This window comes from Barbus barbus (assembly GCF_936440315.1).
Source record: "Barbus barbus genome assembly, chromosome: 6".
Lineage (NCBI taxonomy): Eukaryota > Metazoa > Chordata > Actinopteri > Cypriniformes > Cyprinidae > Barbus > Barbus barbus.
The window spans coordinates 20,522,501-20,544,371 of NC_136734.1; the positions used below are offsets into that span (position 1 = coordinate 20,522,501).

Genomic DNA, 21,871 nt, shown 5'->3' on the forward strand with positions numbered 1-21,871 from the left:
TTAAGGTTTTGACATTGTTACAAAAAATCTATTTCAAATGAACACTGCACTAGTCAGTATATTCGAATTATTTCTGAAGGATCATGTGCCACTGAAGACTTAAGGGAATGGTTGCTGAAAATTCAGATTTGTCATTAAAAAAATATTTAAAATATATTAAAATAGAAAAAAATTGTATTTTAAATGGTAATAATATTTAACAATATTTTTACTTTATTATTTTACGTAAAATACTGTAAATGCCTTCACATTTTTGAATGGTAGTATCTACCATTAAATACCAACAATTTTAGACACTCCCCTTAACACCTTTTAACTTTGTTAATCACTGTAATAAATGGCCTTGTGGCTTATTACTGTATTAAAGAGAGTCTTTATTTGTGCATCTCAGTTTCCTGTTGATAGTATTTGCATTATTGTTAATGTTTATACCTCTGTCATCCACTGGATTTCAAAGTCTTGTCTGAACTCTAGACTGCTAACATAATTGTTGCTGCCACTACCACCCCAGACTTCAGAATCCTGTTGTTTCTTGAATTGATTTATCATTATACACATTATTATGAGTTAACCAAAGATGCCATGGCCAAAAAGATTGATGGAATTAAAAGTAAAATTCCTGTGCTTCCTGATATATATACCTCTTCCCTGTTGGCCAAACACACACACATACAGGGTCCCTGTTGGGTGGGAGTGTGGTGACCCCTGGGGTGACACAGAGCTCAGAGGTGAAGGAGGTTGACAGGCTGAGGTGTGATGTGACCTGGGTCTCTGTCATGTGTGCGCTTATGTATGCGAGTGTCTTTTGTGGGGTGTCTGGGGTGGTGGAATCGCCTCTCTCTGCTCTGTCAGGGGAGGTTGTCTTGGGAGTTGGTTGAGAGTTAGATAGCATTGTGTTTGTGGGTATCTGTCTGTCTTTCTGTCCATTTCTATGTGTGTTTGTGGACGGGTGGGTCGCAGTCCCCTCGGCAGTGGTAATGGCTGACAGTGCTATGTCTGCAAAAGTAAACAACCCTAGATAAGCTGCGCTTCACAAGGACGCCAGCTGCAATATGCTAATCTTGCTTGAATTTCTCTGTCTTCTATTCAGCCTGTTTTATCTTATCTCCAGACCCCGCTTTTCCATGCATGCCTTTGTAACTTTTTTTAAACTCTGCACCCCATCTAAACAGTACAATTGTTTCCATAATACATGTTCTGCCAGTATGCACTTAATGAAAACATCCAATGCATTATTAGCTTGAGGGCATGATGATTTTCTCAACCAAAAATGCTTAATTAAACCTGTTTTAGCCGAAGACAAACACTCGGCGTTGAAGATTGAGTTGAGAGATGGTGTTTCAGGGGCCGGGATGATGGCATTGGGAGCTTTGGCGAGGTCACTAGGCCAAGAAAACGCTCCTTGGAGGGCCACCAGTGGTGTGCCTGCTCCTGCCCAACAAAAACAGTCGAAACTGTCAATGTGACATGTCTCTAAGGTACCTAATTGCTTGCTCCTGTCTCCCTCCTCTTTTTTTTCTTCTCACAGCACTGCTGTAACTGGGTGTCGAGTCCTGAGCCCCTGGATACTCTGGAGGACCCTATGCTTAATGATTGCCCTCGTGTTTCAGCAGGTAAGCAACCATATCTACACCACAATCCATATTTCGCCACTTTTACCCTTTACTCATTGGTAACCAAGTCTGTTTTTAGGACAAAGGTGTCCAATCCTGCTTCAAGAGGGCTACTATCTTGCAGAGTTTTGCTAAGATCCTAATTAAACAGACTTCAACATGCTAATGGAAGTCTGCAAGATCACTACAAACTTCAAGGCATGTTGGGGCAGGTTGAAGCTGAAGTCTGCAGGATATTGGCCCTCCAGAAGCAGGATTGGTCACCCCTGCTGTAGGATATTATAGCACTTACGTCAAAGGGAAAGCTAGCCAAATCAGGGTTTTCCTTTGTTATAATGGCCCCCTATAGATGGAATTGAAAAAAATTGGTGTATTTATTTACAATGGACTGATGTCTATCTGTATCACATTTGGTTAGTTTTAAACTTTGTGTTCAGAAGATATCAAATAGCCAAAGTTAACAATGTTTTTGTGAATTTATGTGAATTTGTTAATATTCAAAGTAATGTGAAAGATGGTGTGATGGGGACAGGTCACAGAGGTTGACACCAATGACTGACTAGCTGCTTAAGTGAGGCTGACTATTTTTGTCATTTTCTTCGTTTATTTATTTATTTGTGCCTGCTTTAGTGCTTTTAGATCCCCTTAAAACCACGAGTGTTATAGCCGAACACATTCCTCCATTATGTCTCATCTTGCACTATTTTCCAACTTTTAAAATGTGTCTCGAGACCTTCTTTCCAATCTGTTACATCTCAACAAGCTGTTTGTGAATGTGTCATATGTAAAAATCCCCCTAAGAAAAATACTTATCTCGGTCAGGTAGATTTAAAACTAGTCTAATTAACTGGTCTGCATAAGTCTAAATATGCAGTGCTTCCTTAAAACAGATTAGTTGCATGCCATATTGTTGTAGGCATCTACTGATCCACAAATGATAAATATAAGGAATGTTATATCAGAACTTGTAGATGGCGCTCATCATAAAGTGATTGAATAATACTGTAAAGGCCACAACCTTTGAAATCCTAGTTCTTGTTGTTGTTTTTTTTATTAAAATGTGTATATTTTAATCATGCATCAGTGTTTTCAAATAGTTTAGTTTGTCCTTCTGGCCTTGGTTGTTTTTAGTATTTCGAGGCATGTCCTCAATTCCGGATTACGGCTATAATCCAGAGCAGGGAGATGATGAGGTTGACCTGGCCATCACCCCTGCACTAAAGAGATGAAGAGCTGCCCATACTTTGACTTGGCTTTGTGAGATGTTATACTGTCTGACAGCATTATAAAATGTTATTAGATATTTTCACGTGTGCTTTTGTAGTGAGGACAATACTTCCCTGATTTTACTGTAATCTGGATTTGGGATGAGTGAACCATCATTGAACTATGTGAGCATTTGTGTTCATGCATGGCATTAGTTCCAGGTTGTTTTGAGCATGCCCAGTTTTATTTTTCCCAGATCACTGCAGCCAGTCTCAGTTATGGTTATGAGTAGTGCAATATAAAATCATCATAAAAGAATACAAATATTTTGTCATCACCAGCAAGATTTATCTCATTGACCAATTAATTGGAGTTTGATGGTTTAATTTTCTAACTAAGATCCTATGTGTGTGTGTGTGTGTGTGTGTGTGTATGTGTATATATATATATATATATATATATATATATATATATATATATATATATATATATATATATATATATATATATATATATATATATATATATATACACACATACATATACTGTGCCTATAAAAAAAAAAGTATTCATACCCCTGTTTTTTTTTCCCCCCAAGTTTTCTTATGTTGCTGCCTTATGTTAAACTGCTTTGAATTACTTTTTTCCCACATCAATCTACTCCATACACCATAATGACAAAGCAAAAACAGAATTGTCGCAACTTTGTCGCAGAATTGTCGCAACTTTTCGAAATCTGTTAAAAATAGAAAAACTTACATAAGTACATCACATAAGTATTCATACCCTTAACTCAGTACTTAGCTGAAGCACCTTTACATCCTCAAGTCTTTTTGGGTATGATGCGACAAGATTTACACATCAGCATTTGGCAATTATCTACCAATCTTCTCCTCACCTCTCAAGCTCTGTCAGGTTGGATGGGGCAGACGCACATTTTCAGGTTTCTCCAGAAATATTTGATTGCATCCAAGCCCAGGCTGTGGCTGGGCCACTCAAGGACATTCACAGAGTTGTCTATAAGCCACACTTGCTGTGTACTTAGGGTCATTGTCCTGTTGGAAGGTAAACCTTCTGCCCGTCTGATGTTCTGAATGCTCTGGACTGGGTTTTCATTAAGGCTATCTCTATATTTTGGGTATCTGCCGCTGATAAACAGCCCCACAGCATGAGGCTGCGACCAGCACACTTTACTTTTGGGATGGTACTCTGGTGATGAGCAGAGCTGGTTTCCTTCACACATGATGCTTAGAAATGAGGTTCATCAGACCAGAGAATATTGTTTCTCAGAGTCTGAGACTCCTTTGTGCTTTTTTGCAAATTCCAAGTGTGTTTTGGATAGAGTTTAGCCACATCGCCATAAAGCCCAGATCTGTGGAGTGTTGTAGTGATGTTTGTCCTACTGTAGGTTTCTCTTATTTCCACATATGATCATGAAGTTCAACTAGAGTGGTAACGATCGGACAGGTAGGATCTAAACCATCTTAAAGCCTGCCCTTGAATACCAGTATAGTTTTGTAATCGATCTATGAGTATGTCATGGTCTATAGTGTCGAACGCAGCACTAAGATCAAGTAATACTAGCAATGAGATGCAGCCTTGGTCAGAAGCAAGAAGCAAGTCATTTGTAATTTTAACAAGTGCAGTTTCTGTACTATGGTGAGGCCTGAAAGCTGACTGAAATTCTTCATAGAGATAACGTTTTTGCAAGAAGGAGCACAATTGAGCAGACACAACTTTTTCTAAAATTTTAGACACAAACGGAAGATTTGAAATGGGTCTGTAATTTGCCAGTTCATTAGAATCTAGTTGTGGTTTCTTAATAAGAGGCTTAATAACCGCCAGCTTGAATGGTTTTGGGACGTGACCTAAAGATAACGATGAGTTAATAATATTGAGAAGCGGTTCTTCTGCTACAGGTAACAACTCTTTCAGTAGTTTAGTGGGTACAGGATCTAATGAACATGTTGTTGGTTTAGATGCACTGATAAGTTTATTTAGCTCTTCCTGTCCTATAGATGTAAAGCACTGCATTTTTTCTTTGGGTGCGATGAATGAAGCTAAAATACTAGACGCAGTAGAATCTACATTTGATATTGTATTTCTGATGTTATCTATTTTATCAGTAAAGAAATTCATAAAGTCATTACTATTAAACTGTGAGGGAATATTTAGATCGGGTGGCGTCTGTTTATTTGTTAATCTAGCCACTGTGCTAAATAAAAACCTTGGATTGTTTTGGTTATTATCTATGATTTTGCGGATATGCTCTGCCCTGGCAGCTTTTAGAGCCTGTCTATAGCTGGACATACTGTTTTTCCACGCAATTCTAAAAACTTCCAAGTTAGTTTTTCTCCATTTGTGCTTAAGATTACGAGTTTCTTTCTTGAGAGAATGGGTATAACTGTTGTACCATGGTGCAGTACGTTTTTCTCTAACCTTTTTCAATTTGAACGGGGCAACAGCTTCTAATGTATTAGAGAAGATAGTGCCCATGTTGCTAGTCATTTCGTCTAGTTCATGTGTATTTATGGGTACACAGAGCAGTTGAGATAAATCAGGCAGGTTATTTGTGAATCTGTCTTTGGTGGCTGGAACAATAGTTCTGCCCGGACGATAACGCGGAGCCATATAACTAATATCAGTAATACGCAGCATGCACGATACAAGGAAATTATCAGTAACCTCATCACTTTGAGGTACGATATCTATATCGGTAAGATCAATTCCACGCGATATAATTAAATCTAGCGTATGATTAAAACGATGAGTGGGCCCGGTGACGTTTTGCTTGACTCAAAAAGAGTTTATTAGGTCAGTAAACGCAAGTCCTAAGGCATCATTTGTATTATCAACGTGAATGTTAGAATCTCTGACAATTAGCACTTTATCAACATTAACTAATAGATCAGAGGAAATCTGCAAATTCTTTTAGGAAATCTGTATATGACCCTGGCGGTCTATACACAGTAGCCAGAGCAAGAGACAGGAGAGATTTCTTTTGCATATCTAACAGTGTAACATTAAGCAGAAGTATTTCGAATGAGTTAAACCTCCTGTATCCTGTTTTCTGAGTAACATTGAGAATATCACTATATATTGTTGCAACACCGCCGCCACGACCAGTCTGACGGGGCTCATGTTTATAACAGTATCTTGGTGGAGTAGACTCATTTAGACCAAAATATTCATTTGGTTTCAGCCAGGTTTCAGTCAGGCAGAGTACATCAAAATTATTATCTGTGATCATTTCATTTACAAAAACTGCTTTGGGTGCGAATGATCTAATATTTAGGAGCCCAAGCTTTAAAAGTTGGTTTTGTTAATTTATTTTGCATTTTTCTGGTTTAATCACGATCAGATTTTTTCTAGATCCTGCATTAAATCTATATTTTAACCTCGCTATTCGGGGAACAGACACAGTCTGTATAGATTGGACAACGCAAATACTTCTATCTTTTAAGTGGGTAGAATTAGAACATGCTAATTATTTTCTTAACAAAAATACTAATGTTTTTTGAGGATTAATTAAAAACGTATTTTGTGTATGAATATATTAATACATTTAATAGAATATACACTACACACACACACACACACACATATATATATATATATATATATATATATATATATATATATATATATATATGTATATATATATATGTGTCTATCAAAAGTAGACACTATATATTTGTTTTACCCTGGCATATTTAAATAATAACAGTTCTGTACATGGAATCATAGCAGTTATATTTGAGAATTGGCTTACTAGTCAGATGGAGCGTAGGGTCCTGGAGATGTTGTCCGACAGGAGTTCCGGTCCGACTCTGCTGGGGTGCAGGCCATCAGCACAAAAAAGCCTAGGACGCTCCCAGAAAAGATTCCAATTATTAACAAAGAGCAGTTTCTGTTCTTTACACCATGACAATAACCATTCGTTTAAAGCAAACAGTCTACTGAACCTTTCGTGTCCTCGTCGATATGTGGGAAGTGGTCCTGACACGTATCAGCAATGTAAGCGAGATTAGCAGTAGCCACACTGCCGATGCTAATGGGCTATAAGCTAATAGCAGACTCAAGAAATCAGAATAAAACTAGTGATAACAAGGCGCTTTGATTGGTTTTGTTTTAGAATGCTATAGGGGATACATTCACACGTTATAGAAATGAAAATGATAGTGTATGAAATAGTTTTTAAGATAGAAAATAGATGATAAAGAATCAACTTGATGGAGCTCAACCTCAAAACACACAGTCACAAATCAGTGCATGCGTATTAAGACCTTTTATAAGATGTGTGTGTCATTCCAAATCATACCCATTCAATTGAATTTGCCACAGGTTCTTCACTTCACTCGAAGTGTAGTAATATGTAGAAGCAATATGAATGTTCCTGAGCTAAATTTCCACTGTCCCAGATAAGGGTATGATTACTTATGCAATGAAATCAAGTTTTTTATTTTAATAAATTTGCAAAGATGTTAAAAACCTGTTTTGTTTTGTTTTTTGCTTTGCCATTATGGTGTATGGAGTGTAGATTAATGTGGGGGGGGGAGTAATTTAAAGCAGTTCAACATAAAGCAGCAACATAACAAAATGTGAAGAAAAATATGAATACTTTTGATAGACACTATATATATATGTGTGTGTGTGTAACAGTTCTGTACATGGAAATGACATACAGTGAGCCTCAAACACCATAGTTTTCTCCTTCATATGTAAATCTCGTGATTAAAAAAGACCACTGAAAAACAGGCGAATCAGAACATAACACCGACTGTGACGCAACAGTCGGGATCACTACGCCCCCAACATTTGCATAAACCCGCCCTTGTTCTAAGCCGGCCGAACCATCAGAAGCTCTGCAGGTATTGTAAATAAACAAGCGCGGACAACAGCGAAAATAACAAAATAAATGTTATGTTCCAGGCCGTGCAGGGGGTGTGAAGTGCAGGGATGGGTTGGTGTCTGTATTCAGAAGGCACAGAAAGCAAATAACGCGAGCCACTAAAGGGACATGGTTAGCTCCTTGCTAGCGGTAGCCTGTTACAGTACATAAGATTTCACTCTCAGTAAGGAGAGATGAGGATGATGGCGAATGACTTACAGATCCTGAGCACCACTGACAAGCATCTGATCTTGTGAAATGTGTGGTAAGTACTGTTGCTCCATAATGTAAACATAGTTTGTGTGATCGCGTCACTTAAGTGAAACTATAACGCGATCGATGGATCGTTCAAAAGCAGTTTCAATGCCTCGCATATTAATAACGGCTCCCTGATGCCCGCGTTTTATATACAGTATAATTACCCCACGATATAACTGCGAGAGAAAGTATTTAAATATATATTTTCCTCCCTGTGCTTCCTTCTTGCTGATGAGCCATACTGTGAAACAGCCAATCAGAGCAGAGCTCAACATTGAGCAGCACTGTGAAACAGCCAATCAGAGCAGAGCTCATTATTATTCATGACCCTGCCAAATAAGCCAATAACAGACCGTTTCATTCTAGGGAGAAATCCTAGGGTTGTAAATGGACATGTAAAATCGTTTCTGGAGATTTTTTGCCCTTACCTAAGCCACATACCTTCTGTGTAGATATCAGAGAACAATTTAAAATACTGTATCAATGCATTCTATGGCACCTTTAAGACATTTCTCTATAAGCACCACTGGCTGATCCCCACAATTAAGCTGATTTTAGGTTTTGCGTGTCATTCCCACACACAGTGTTTTTTTACACGGTGTGTGGCTGTTTTCATGATAGCTATGCTGGTTTTACTTGTGCGGGTGGGTAATGGCAAGACTGAGCAGCTTGTCTGTTACACTTAATCATCTATTAAGCCATGCTGGTAACGACTTACCATGCTGGTATTTTGTATGCTCGTGTGTGTGTGGATATTATGCACATGTGTGTTTGGAAAGGGAAGCTCTTCTGACGTCTCTGTTTTTTTGTTCCCAACGTGATAAAACTTGGAGCCTCCTTCCACCCGCCTGGATATTTCCCTTTATTTTTTGTCTTTTTTCCCCCCTTTTACCCCTCGTTCAAAAGAAATCTTCAGTGGAAGGTCAGTGAGCCTCTGCATTGGCAGAGCTCGGGGAGACTGGCAGCATTTTATCAGTTAGCAGCACACTAAAGCCAGTTGAAATATGCAGATAAACTGGAACAAATCTCCTGAAAAGCCCCCTGGTCCGCCAGCACTGGGTAAGGGGAGTTGAGACTTATGCCCACACTGACCCACAGTCAGACACTGTAGGTGCTGAAGCCAATTGCCAGCACAACTGAACTGAACAGTAGAGGAAGCCTAGACAAGCATTTGGATGGATTACAAACAGAAACAATGCCAATGTCAGGCTACAGTCTCTGTGTTTGTGTGTGTGTGTGTGTGTGAGTGTGATCGAGCCGTCTGGCCCTGATGGGCTGAATCTCAGACCTGCGATGTGTATCTCATGTTTTAAAGCCGGGGTGCAACATGATATTAGTTTAAAGAGGCGGTCACACCAGACTTTTGTGTTTCATTCACCTCCATTCATAAGCGTACAAAACCAAGATAGTGGATATGTATTCTTTTCTCATGCTGCATGCAAAAGTTCAAGTTCGGTGAGCGCTGACCTGACAAATTCTTGAAATAAAAAGACGATATAAACATTATAAATGTATTGGCTGAGGATCAAATATGGAGGAAACGCTCATTTTGATTTGCACGAGATTAGGTTTAGAAGAATACTAAATTAAATTAAAAAGAGCAAAAAACAAGTGGCTTGTATAGGCAAATAAGCAGAGTAGATGGGTTATATTTACATTTACAATGTATATGTATTAGTGCAGTTATATATAGCAATATGTTTAATCATATATTCGTGCTTAATAACCATAAAGATGTAAATTTAAAGCTGCAGTCCGTAACTTTTTTGAGTTCAAAATTTACAACATTTATATAATAAGCGAGTACACTATGAATCCATTTTCCAAGCCGTGTATTTGGCTTGTCCTGAATCACTACGGTACACCAATAATAAGTGTTTATATTCGGACTATTTTAGACTGGTTCGGATGGGTACCACTGTGGAGTAGCCCAGTACCTGCGTGATTCGTCATAGACATAAACAGAGAGAAGTAGCTCTGGCTACAATGTTCTTCTGCAAGACGCACACAGTTATATTTATTAACTGCTAGAGCGCCAAAAGTTACAGACTGCAGCTTTAAATAATATCAATTTTGATATAATTTATAATAATAATATAAATATTAGATTCTAAATATCTGCCTATTAGAATGATTTCTGAAAGATGTGACATTGGAGACTGGAGTAATGGCTGCTGAAAATTCATCATTTTTACATTTTAAAACAGAAAATAGTTATTTTATATTGTAATAGTACTTCTAAGTATTACTGTTTTTACTGGATTTTTAATCAAATACATTCAGCCTTGGTGCTCAAGACTTGGTGACTTAAACCACATATTCTAAATCTTTATACGTATATCAATGTTTAATACTTCTTTACTATTTTGGGTCACACTTTATATTAAGTGGCCTTAACTACTATGTACTTACTTAGTACTTAAAAAAATTAGTGCAATGTACTTATTGTGGTCATATTGTATTGCAAAACGCTTTTGATGCTATTGAGGTGGGATATGGGTAAGGTTAGGGACAGGTTTGGAAGTATGGGTAGGTTTAAGGGTGGGTAAAGGTGTAAGGGATTTACAATGTAATGTAATTACAGAAATTAATTACATATGTAATTACATAGGTATTTTTAAAAACATAAGTATAATGTAAAATCATGTATGTACACAATACGTGCTTTGTACCAAATGATTGATTTAAATGCAAGTACACAGTAGTTAAGGCCACCTAATATAAAGTGGGACCCTATTTTGTATTTAGATGTTGTGTGAGATTTTGTTGCTTATTCTTTTCTGTGTCCAAACTCATTTGTTGTTTAAAGTCTACTGAGTGCTCTTTTTTAAAAAAAAAAAAAAAAAACCTCATGTCTTTATTAATGAGCCTTGAAAAATCTCACACATTAACATCACACTCGTGCTGTGACACCGTAGCTCCTCGAGTATGTGGTAGTTTCAGAGTATCTCTGGAACCACTGATCACTCGCAGCTTTGCTTCATGCCGTTCCTATTATATGCAAGCGTTAAAAACACAGGCTCTCTTTTGCTTTACCTGGGTTAAGATGAGATTACTCATTGTTAGAACTGATCATTAATTGCAAAGAGAACAGTGTCCAGTGTGTAAACAGTGATTAATTGTTAACAAAAGTTAGTTAATGCATACCTGAACTGTAATTATCTGTTTTGCACCACTACAAGAATCCCAACACAGGTGGGTAATTAACCCTAATTGCATTTACAATGAGAGGATCACAAGAGCAGAGAATAACTTTGTTTAAAAAAATAAGCCTCCTTTGATGTAGGACTAGATATTTGTCAGTTGATTTATTCACATCTTTTTTTTTTTGTCTTTTTGTCTTTTTCACCTTTTCATGGTTAGAAGCGGAGTTCTTTTTGAATCAGCTTTGTTTCAACTGAGCAAGACCCTGAAACAACGTAAAGCAATTTTAATGGGATGTAGCTGCATGTATTACAAGAGGGAAAAAAATGTGAGGTTTGTACATTCTATGAATTGTTCTCCTCGAACGTTCTAACAAAGATGTGTTAGACTGAAACTGTTACATTTATGCATTTAGCAGACACTTTTATTCAAAGCGACTTACATTGCATTCAAGTTACAGTTTTTACATTTTTATCAGCTCTTGCTTTCCCTGGGAATCGAACCCATGACCTTGGTGTTGCTAGCGCCATGCTCCACTATTTGAGCCACAGGAAAGCCCTAGCATGTAGGCATCTGGCCCATTTGTGTAAGTTCACTGGTGCATATTGCTGACGTATACAATGTCACTGGTCCATGTATTTTGCTCAATGGAGAGTCACTGGCGCATGTTGCATTCAGTCTGTAGACATGCTTTATTCAGTGGTCCAAAGGGCCCAGTGTCTCTGTGTCATTGAATGCCTGTGACCATGTACCCCTGATGCAGCTAAATCCACTTGTTTGATCTTCTATTGTGGATGACAGATCTTCACTTAGTTGTACTTTTCCACCCTCCTTTCAAGTGGATGCTGGTGCTGGTCCGGGCTCCCAGGAAAAAATCCTGAACTTGAACTTTGACATTTTTATTGAGCACATGTTGTGTCTGTGTTCATGTCAGGAATAGGACCAAGTCACATTGGTAGACTGATTGACTGCTCGCCAACAAATATAAGTCTTAAGACAATCATTCAAATAATTTTTTGGGGCAGCCCACTTATTTTGATCTTAAAAATATGTAGTTTTGCACTTGATGGGAAATCTGGAGCTTAACATTCATTATTTGAACATTATAACTAGTGATTTTTCATATAGCAGTTGTAGTGTTGTTCATTTTACTTGTTTTTTTATGTTTTTGTCTTAGACATAATTTTTTTTAAAGTGGAAATATGTAATTTTTTTTAAAGATTTAAAAAAAAAAAACATACCTGACTAGTCTTAGTTTTATTTACAACTTTGAAAAACAGTTTGTTTTTGTTTGTTTTTTATTGAGGGAAGTGTGAGTAGGATAAATGTTTTGGATAAATGTGCACTATACAATTTTATAAGCGCTTACAATAATTATTTTGGTAAAGCTATGTTATTTGAGATATAAATGTGATTAGGGTTTATTTTTTATGTTACATTTTCATTTCAACTAAGTTGTAAAATTGGATATAATTATTATATTATTTATATTTTATTATATTTACACTGAAGAGACTAATGTAGAGTTTTTCACACTAATGTTGAGTATATTCATGTTTACAGATTGACCCCATTCTAATTCTATATATATATATATATATATATATATATATATATATATATATATATATATATATATATATAAATAAATAAAAATTGGAATAAATGTATATTTTGAAATATATATTTTCCGTCACATCATAGGACACATTGATACGTCAACTACCCATATATATATTTATATGCATTCCATTTAAATCAATATGCTCTTTCTGTTTGTGTATAGACAAATATGGAGAGCTGTTGTTTTGCCAGAGAACCCATGGGCAAAGTATCAAATAGTTATCAATATATATTGATACTGTATCATAGTGCAGTGATTCCCTGTGTTTCCTTTTTCTGAATATCATGATCTTTTTATAAGTCCCATTGGAGAGGCAGAATGAAAGTTTGATGGCGTTTTTGTGCAGTCGACTATAATTTCTCAGTGCTGCTCTCCCTTGTCGGGGATCAGAAGACACGGCCTTCATTTTCTATTCCTCTTTAAAAACGAGATGGAGCCTAAACATCTTTGATCCATGTGCTTCTCGGGATGAGTGGCAGGGCCTGACCCACTTGGCTCTTGGCTTTATGTAATGAGCCCTCCGATTAAAGGGCACCATGCAGGAGCATTGTGCTGTATAAGGAGTTTTATGTCATCTCATCCCACACTCACTGTTTGCCTGTCTGTCTCTTTCCTGCGCCCTCCGAGGGGATCACATAGCAGTCATTAGGAAAGATCTTTAGTAGTTGCATGAAGTATACATGCACAATATGGTCAAAACAAATTTTGTGGTTGCATTTTGAATTGTGATATAACACATTTCACACAAGGCTAAAAACACATAAAACAGCAGCTCACATTACACTCTCTCTCTCAATTCAATTCAATTATCTCTCAACCGATTCACACATCCCAGCCCACATGAAAATTAATTACTGTAGTTTTATTTTTATATAAAATAACATTATCATTATTATTATTACGTAGAATACTATTATAATTTAATAACGAAATTATTATTATAGTATACCTGAATTTTTATTATTACACACACTATTTATATTCTCCAATGAAAACCTTTTTTTTGTTCAGTCTCGTTCCACTTTTAAGCCAAACAACTTATAATTGGAACCCAGTGCCCTTGAATATTGAATATTAGTCATTTATTTCTCATTTATTTTATAAGAATAATTATTGTTGTTGTTCTTTTTGTATGCTATATGGTTATATGATATTAATATAATGTAATACTGAATTATTTTTCACATTATTATTGTCTTTTTCCATGCTACATTGCTCATTGGTCCAGTTTAAAACAATGTGCGTTGATTAGGCAATTCCCAAGTTTCAAATCTGGTGAAATGTTGTAAACGACTTGCCCACACAATCATCACGTCCTGGTGTCATCATGTAACATTAGATTTGTGCAATAACTTGTAGTGGCCAAAAGTGAACCAAACCTCCTGAGGCATAAACTTGATGATTACATGTAGGGAACTGCTGAAAACATTGTATCATGAGCCCCACATATGAGTATGTGAGGTATAATGCAAACAGAACTGCTTCTTCATGCTACATTTTTATTAATCAGGTCACATCCTTTTGCATACTAGGCTATATTGTAGTTTCAGCTGTAGTTAGAGAGGAGATGTTTATATTGGGAAGGCAATAATTAAAGAGGTTGGTGCATCTGTCTTCTTTAACACTGCTTGTTGGGTAAACAAGCCCCTCTGTATATGTTGAACTTAAGGCTTACTTTAAGTACATTAACACCAAAATGTCATCCACCTGGCTTTGATTGTCTCTGCTTATTTGAGTTCAGATAGGTTTGAGTTGATAGATCCTATGAAATGACACAGCAGGTTTCTTTGATCCCAATCAGCAGCCTTCTATGCTTTCGCTGTTGTGAGGTCAGCGCCCACCAGATCACAGTCAGTTTGCATTGACCAACCTCATCCAACCAGTCAATACCTGCGATCTTTTATGTAGTTGAAGATTAATTTATCAGAGTTTTGAATCAGCATATGCCTTTGTTGTTTGCGTTTAGAATTTGGAGCAAAAAAGCTCTTTGACTGTAAGCCCTGAATGGCGTGTTCGCTCCCCTTTCAGGGCAGAAATCAATATGCTGTGCGTGTGTCCCTGTGGAAGAATGGAAGACACATTTTATTTCTTTGTGTGTGTGTGTGTGGCATGGTGTACTGTCATAATGAGTCTATAGGGTAGACTCATTTTATTCAGGCTATTGTGATTGAAGCCTTAGCTGTCGGAGGTAAAAAGCTTTTGCCATCCTTTTCTTTTACAACACTCCTGCTCTCGGCTGTACATCAGACCGTTTATTTATGTAATTATACATTTTGTTTAAAATGGGAACTAGTTGCTGAGCCTCATGGGTCAGGTTGGACATGTTAGTTTTCTATCTATTTCTCATATTTTCACGAAATGTACAGCACTTAAATCTCACATTATTTCTAGAGTAATATTGCATTTTTTATTCTGTCATATAAATTGCATATGTATTTTTACATCTTAAAATGATTTGCAACACTGTGAAAGGCTTAATTTGTAGCAAAACGTTATATTGTATGTAAAGCAAGACTTGTTTGGACTATTAAAAGCATAGACCTAAATCTTTAATTATAACATTAAGGGTGGTAATTGCAAAAAATATCTTGCACTTCTGGTTCTTAATTAACATTTTTGACAGCTTTGCATTTGTGCCATTCATTTTACTTTTGAAATTACAGTCTTAAAGTTGCATACATTCAGTCTAATAGAAAAAACAGAGCTCCAGATTTTTTTCTTTGTAGTTCAAGCTGTGATTGTGATCTCATAAATTCACTTTCAACACATTAGATCATCCGAACTGAATAATAATCGTGATTCACGAGTCCTATGTAATAAACAGTGAGAAGTCTGTTTCCTATCCTCACATTCCATCTAGGTTTTATTCATCATGACTTAAAGTGTGGGATGAGCTGGTGCAAACAGACAAGAGTTCAGCTGGGTTCAATGAAAAATGGAACAAAGTTCTGCAACCTCAACCGTTTTATAATCACATTATCATCCCAGACTTGACCATGATGCCTTCTGGGTATTACCACATATTAGAGGCCAACATTTGCCACCCTACTTTTAACCAGTTGGCAGCATCTTTTCTGTATTTGATTTATTTTTGAGTTTCTGGATGAGAGTAAGTGCTATACTAGAATGTAATTTCAATCTTTTCTTTCTCTCACTTTGATGTTTTCGTATCGTGATGAGTATGCTCTTTGTGAACCGTAGTTTTGTTTCATGCTCATTAAACATTTGTATCTTTAAGCACTTTCAAGCACTTCAGTCAATAGGTGAGTTCATTTGAATGAACTGTAAACAAAGAGCACAATAATTTTGTGTTCTTCTTTTGTTGCTCTTTTTACCCCCGTCATCACATCTTTCTTTTTCTAGAAATTGAATGTGAATAAATGATACACAAAAACTTAGTAGATGAGTTGAAAAGTCAATTAGTGACTACACTTTTGTCTAAACCTGTTTTTCCTGCTACAACCCAAGCTGCTTAACAACATAGTTTACATCCTATTGACCGCTATATGTTGTCACAAAGTCAGACAGAGGGCAGTGACAGATTAGGAGCTGGGGACATGGATCTCATTGAGCCATATGGTGCATCCTATAGCAGAAAGCAGAGGATTAAAACGGGACCCTTAACCCTGCAGATGGACTGCAGTCACGTAGCTCCATTAGTTTTGAGCTCTAGAATTTTGTTTATGAAGTATAAATGCTGTATTTCAGCTGAAATTCAGATACCTGATCCTAGATTTGTATCGCTTTGAAATGCTAAGAGACAACCCTGTGCCCATTCAGTGAACTTGTGGTGGATTAATCAGGATCAGACCCAATGAAAAGATTGTTTCCTATGTTTTTCCTTAGGATTTGCAGCTAGTTACTCGCAGAGCTGTGAGACACTACAGCTAGCATTAGCGTTCAAGCTAAATGGCTTGAGGGAAAGGATTAAGAGTTTCTCTTTACAACACTGAACCTGTTACACGTGAAAACAAACACTCCCATGGAAACAAAAGGGCACGTAAGATGGAGGGGGAAAAAAAACTACATTGGACAGCAAATTACATACTCAATACAATTTGCTGTTTCGACGTGGTGTTGCTTGGTTATTGTCTCACGGTGCACATCAGCAAATATGAATTTCCTGCAATGCATACAAACTAGCCTTGCTTAGTAGCAATTTAAAGAGGCCGTTCACCCAAAAAATTTTATTCTGACATTTGCTCACCTTTGTCATCCCATGTATTCTTCTGTGGGAGGCAAAAGTAGTTTTTTCATGCAGTTTTAACTAAAGATTTCAAGATTCAAGTACATTGTAGTTGTCCATTTGACTTGCCACTGTATCTCAAGTCTTCTGAAGCCATGCAATAACGTTGAGTAAAAATGAGACTGAAATTTAAGTCATTGTTTAATGAAAACCTTCCCCTCCAAAGTATTCCTAAAGTCAGCATGAAATGAAGATTGACACTTTTCCTAAACGGGTGTTATTTATCTTATTGTGAACAGTTAATCCATGCATGTGTTTCATTAAACATTTCTTGATCTCATTATTAAAATTGTAAGTGTACAGTAGCAGTAGGACTTCTCCAATCATTTTCTCTGCTTAAACCCCCAACCCTTCACTGTAACAAATTTCAGACCTCCCAACTCAAAATTTTCTAGTGACTGATTACATCAAAATTTTTCCATTGGCTCAACATATTATTTCTCGTTGAGCCAATGTTAACAAAATTCAGTTAGCAGAAATTCATTTGGGCCAATGGGAAAATTTAGATGTCACTAGAAGATTTTGAGGTGAAATTTTTTAGTGTTTTTAACAACCAACTGAAAGCTTGTATTCAGATCTGTCTCCATTCAATCAACAACCAACTGACAGAAGCAAGTCCCCACCTCTTTTTTCAAGAATATGTTTCACTTGGATAATATGGAAGAAAAGATGTGCTGCTATACTTCTGTTTCATGATGACTTTAACTCAAAAACTATAGTAGTTCAATCATTCAGTGAGTCGATTTGAGTGAACAAATCATTCAGAACTGATTTCTTGAAAAAAAATAATCTTTTAGATTAGCGACGAGATGGTTTTTTATCTTCAATGAAACAGTACACATATATTTCATGTAATATAAATATTTAGATTCATGTTTATGCTGTCTAGTAGTTGCATCAGAGTGTCAAGTGTTTTTTGTTTTGTAACTTTTTTTTTTTTTTTTTTTTTTTTATACCAATCCTTTAAAAAAATGAATACAGTATTATGTCGAAGTGAACATCTTGCACAGCCATCTTTGCGCTCTCCCAGCACAAAGTTAACACTGACAAATCCGTTGATCCGCTGTGGGTTTGTTAGCACTCAGATGCACAGAAGACAGTGTGGGAGAACTCCTTATTATCAGCAGCAGTCTGCTCCTATCAGTCCATCAGCGCAAATAAATGGCTCACTGACGAGCCCCTGCCATGCCGCGCAACACAACTGTCAACATCTACTCACTCCTTTCTGACAGGGGCCCCATCTGAGGATATTAGACTTATTATTTCCATTTTTTCCCCTTTCACATCCTCCTGCAACAGCTCTCCCCCTTTTTCCTCAGAAGAGATGTGCTATGAGTGTGTTTCATGCAACCAATTTATTACATTTGGAGACTAATGGGGCGCTTTGCTTTGACAGCTTTTGATAAGGGAGGGTGAGAAGTCTCTGCTTCTGCCGAGGGTTATGGGAACTGCAGGAGTCATGATAATTACTATCAAAGCAGCAGTAATGCACATAATAAAATACTCCGTTTGAGAACACAAATCAATTAATTAGGACCCGATGTGTCATCCTGTGTTATGTTGTGGTGTTATTTCTCTTTTATGCCTGCTCTTTCCTTGTTTTATTTTTTGTAAAGATTACATTTAGTGCATCTAGTTAAATTTCAGCACGTTTTGATGTGTGTGCAATTGTGGCATTCACCATCCCCTCCTCCCCCACCGACTGTCTGATCTTTTTATAAAATTAGAATTTAATGAAATGCACATTTAATATGATTGTTATAGAAAACAGTGGGCGAGAAAAAATGTGCAAGAATGCAATGAGAATATATTAAGAACGTACATAATTGCACATGATGATTAGAGAAGAATCATCCTTGAACGTCCTTGAGCACCATAATCAGCCTCAAAATTAAAATATTTATTTGTTTCCCTTTTTGCTGGAAAAATAGGATATTATTTATATAATTATGTAAACACTGAGTGTTTCCCCCTTTTCTTGAGCGAGCTGTAGAGCGCAGCAGTGACCTTGGCTCATCTCCCACTCTTCGGCTTGACAGATAAAAACTTTAAGCATCAGCGGGACGAGACGCAAACAGCCCGTGACACCCATGTGCATTGAGTATTAGGGAAATATCGCAATTAACGTCTGATTTCCTACAGCTAAAGTGTTGAGAAGAAGGGTAATAAGCAAGGTTTGTTTGTGGCCTGGAAAGCCATAATTATAAACTGCTTTGAGTGCGCTGCGCTCATTGTGCCTCGGCGTAATGAGATAGGCTGCACTGATCCCTCCATGATGCTATTAGCCGTAATCCCAAGTCTTCTCTTCCTCCCACACCCTACAGCCCTGTAGGGCCTGCTGCCACCCCAGGTGCCTCCTCTCAGACGCCGCCCTTTGGTGCGCCCTCCGACAAGCGCCGACACGGCTTGATTGTGAAGAGGCTTCAGCTGAAATGTGAAATGCAAATGATGTCTGTTTTTGCGCTCCCTCTTTTGTGATAAAAGGGTCCACGAGAAGGTCGAGTTAGACTCTGGCCCGGTTAGCTTCAAAGTATTCGTTCCTGAATACTTGAAACGTCTTTTTAATATATTTCACGGCTTTATATCTGCAGGCAGACGAGGTTCGCGGTAACACACCTGTCAGTGTGTGATGTGTTAAAGCCTCTCTGTCCTGTGAGGAGTTGGCAGGAATGTGCTCTCCCTAGCTGTCTAATCGCAATGACCCCCAAATGGCCCACCTTATCACCTCTCCCTCTGAGAGGCAAACAGAGAGCGAGTGGAAAACATGGCCTTCGCTGCATGTGTTTGAGTGGGTTTAGGACTTATCTAATCAGCAGGGGGTTTGCTGTCCATCCCCTCATGCACAAGCACTCACCATCCTGCTTCGGCTCCAATGCCGTATGTGTGTATGTCCTGGAAAATCTGAGAGTGAGCTTTGTGAGTTTTTAGTAGCTGAATATATTTCTGCATTGATGTCATTCCAAACCTGTATGACTTACTTTCTTCAGAGGAACACAAAAGATGCTATTTCGAATATTTCAATATTTAGTGGTTTTGTCCTTATGATCTTAAAAATAAAAGTTCCAGAAGGGAGTTTTCAAAGCAATGCCATAGAAAACCAATTTTGGGTTTCCCAAAGAGCCTTGCAGTCAACAGTTCTTAAAAGAACCATTTTTATTTTCTTAGTGCGAAGAGCATTTTAATAATCTAAAGAAATGTAAAGAACCTTTGCACAATGGAAACGTTCTATGGATGTTAAAGGTTATTCATGGAACCAAAGATGCCGAAATAGAACCCCATGTTTCAAACCCCATTGACTTTCATTATATGGACAACAAAAACTTGAAACATTCTTCAAAATATCTTCTTACATGAATTATCCCTTGAATTATAATAACTAGAGAGCCCTGTTATTTCATTTGAGTATGGAATCGCTAATCTGGAAAACCCAAATTCCAAATCTATGGTTGTGTATAATCTGTGTTTGCTTGCCTTGTGCTGCTCTCCTAAACACAGTGGACACGAACCCTGCCTGATGATGTCCATACCGTACATCACAAAGGGAAACAACGGCTTTATCAAGTACAGTTTAAGAATGCCTCGCCTCTCTGGAAGAGTAAGTCTGGCGCCAGCCTCTGCTTAAAACAGCCAGGAAACATCGTAATGAATTGTGCAGGGCTGCTATCATTGGTTAATTAGTATAGCTTACATTGCAGACGAGGGATTCAAGTCTAGGTCAGATGAAGACTTCAAGGGTCTTAACGGGTTAAGGTTGAAGGCCAAGCTCTCCCCTTTGCCTTTTAATCAGATGCCATACCTAGGGAGATTTGCAGAGATGCAGAGATCCGCAATGACCTTTGGCCACGAGGTGTCGTTTCTGGTCACATGTCTATTGGGCTCCTGCTGCTGGCAAAGAACCGACAGCAGCCTCGAGGCAGGGTGGGTCCTTCCAGGGGTGTGTTTTAGCCAGAGTCTGGCTGTTCCTCACTTCTTACATCCCAGCAGCTCTGGGACACAAATGGAATGCTACAGCTCTGAGGCTCTGTTTGGTAAGACTGCCCTCCGAACAGCGCCATGTTCATTCAAACTCAGTCATTACAATATTTTCACTCGAAGTGCATTGATGAGCACTGAAAGTTATCCATGAGTTAGCAGTAGTTAGCTTTCACAGTGACTCCAGCAGCACCCACATGGGGTGAAACAAAGGCCAGCTTTAAAGCAGAATTGACATTAATATGTGACTTCCATATAATCTTTGATGATTTTATTTTTTATATATATTTGTATTTATTTATTTTTCATGGAGTAGACACAGTTACAAACTCCATTACAAAACTGTTTTTCCCCCTTTAAATTGAATTTTAATTTCCATTTTATTTCCATAGATATATAAAATTATAATTAATTGTATATCTCTAAATGTATGTACAAATATTTTTTGTCTCAATGAGAATTAATTTAGTCCATAGTGTTACTAGCAGTGCCTCTCTGAGAAACCCAAGCTCTCATATATTTTGGAAACATGATTTTGTTGCTCATATTGTTGTTTAAGAGTCCTAATGTAATTTGAATGGCTTTGATTTTTATTTATTGATTCATCTAGATTGACTCACATTTGCAAGAAAAGTTACAGGTTAACTAGCCAAGTTGCCAAAGCCATATTTTACCCATATTGTTTGTTGGCAATTGCTGATTTTAAACTCAGTATGATTTTTAACAAGTTAACAGGTTTCTTTTTCAAACAGTATTTAATTTATTTACTGACTAATACAATTGAAGAGACAACCTGTCCCCAGCATAATGTACTTGTAGGGCTTCTTCACACTTTCGTTCTCGTTGTCTTTAAGGAACTTTGGTTTTGTTTTAATGAAAAAAAAAATCTGTCATATTTTTTCACTATAACCCAATAC

The 21,871-nt window shown here is 37.4% G+C and overlaps 1 protein-coding gene across 1 annotated transcript in view; it reads left to right on the top strand.

The window, feature by feature from the left end:
- Positions 1 to 21,871, top strand: part of LOC306871741 (cotranscriptional regulator ARB2A homolog) — a 180,316-nt gene that overhangs the window by 126,640 nt on the left and 31,805 nt on the right. The window contains exon 10 of the mRNA XM_079419866.1: positions 1,529 to 1,613. Within this exon, the coding sequence (XP_079275992.1) occupies positions 1,529 to 1,613 (85 nt within the window). The remainder of the gene's footprint in view (positions 1 to 1,528; positions 1,614 to 21,871) is intronic.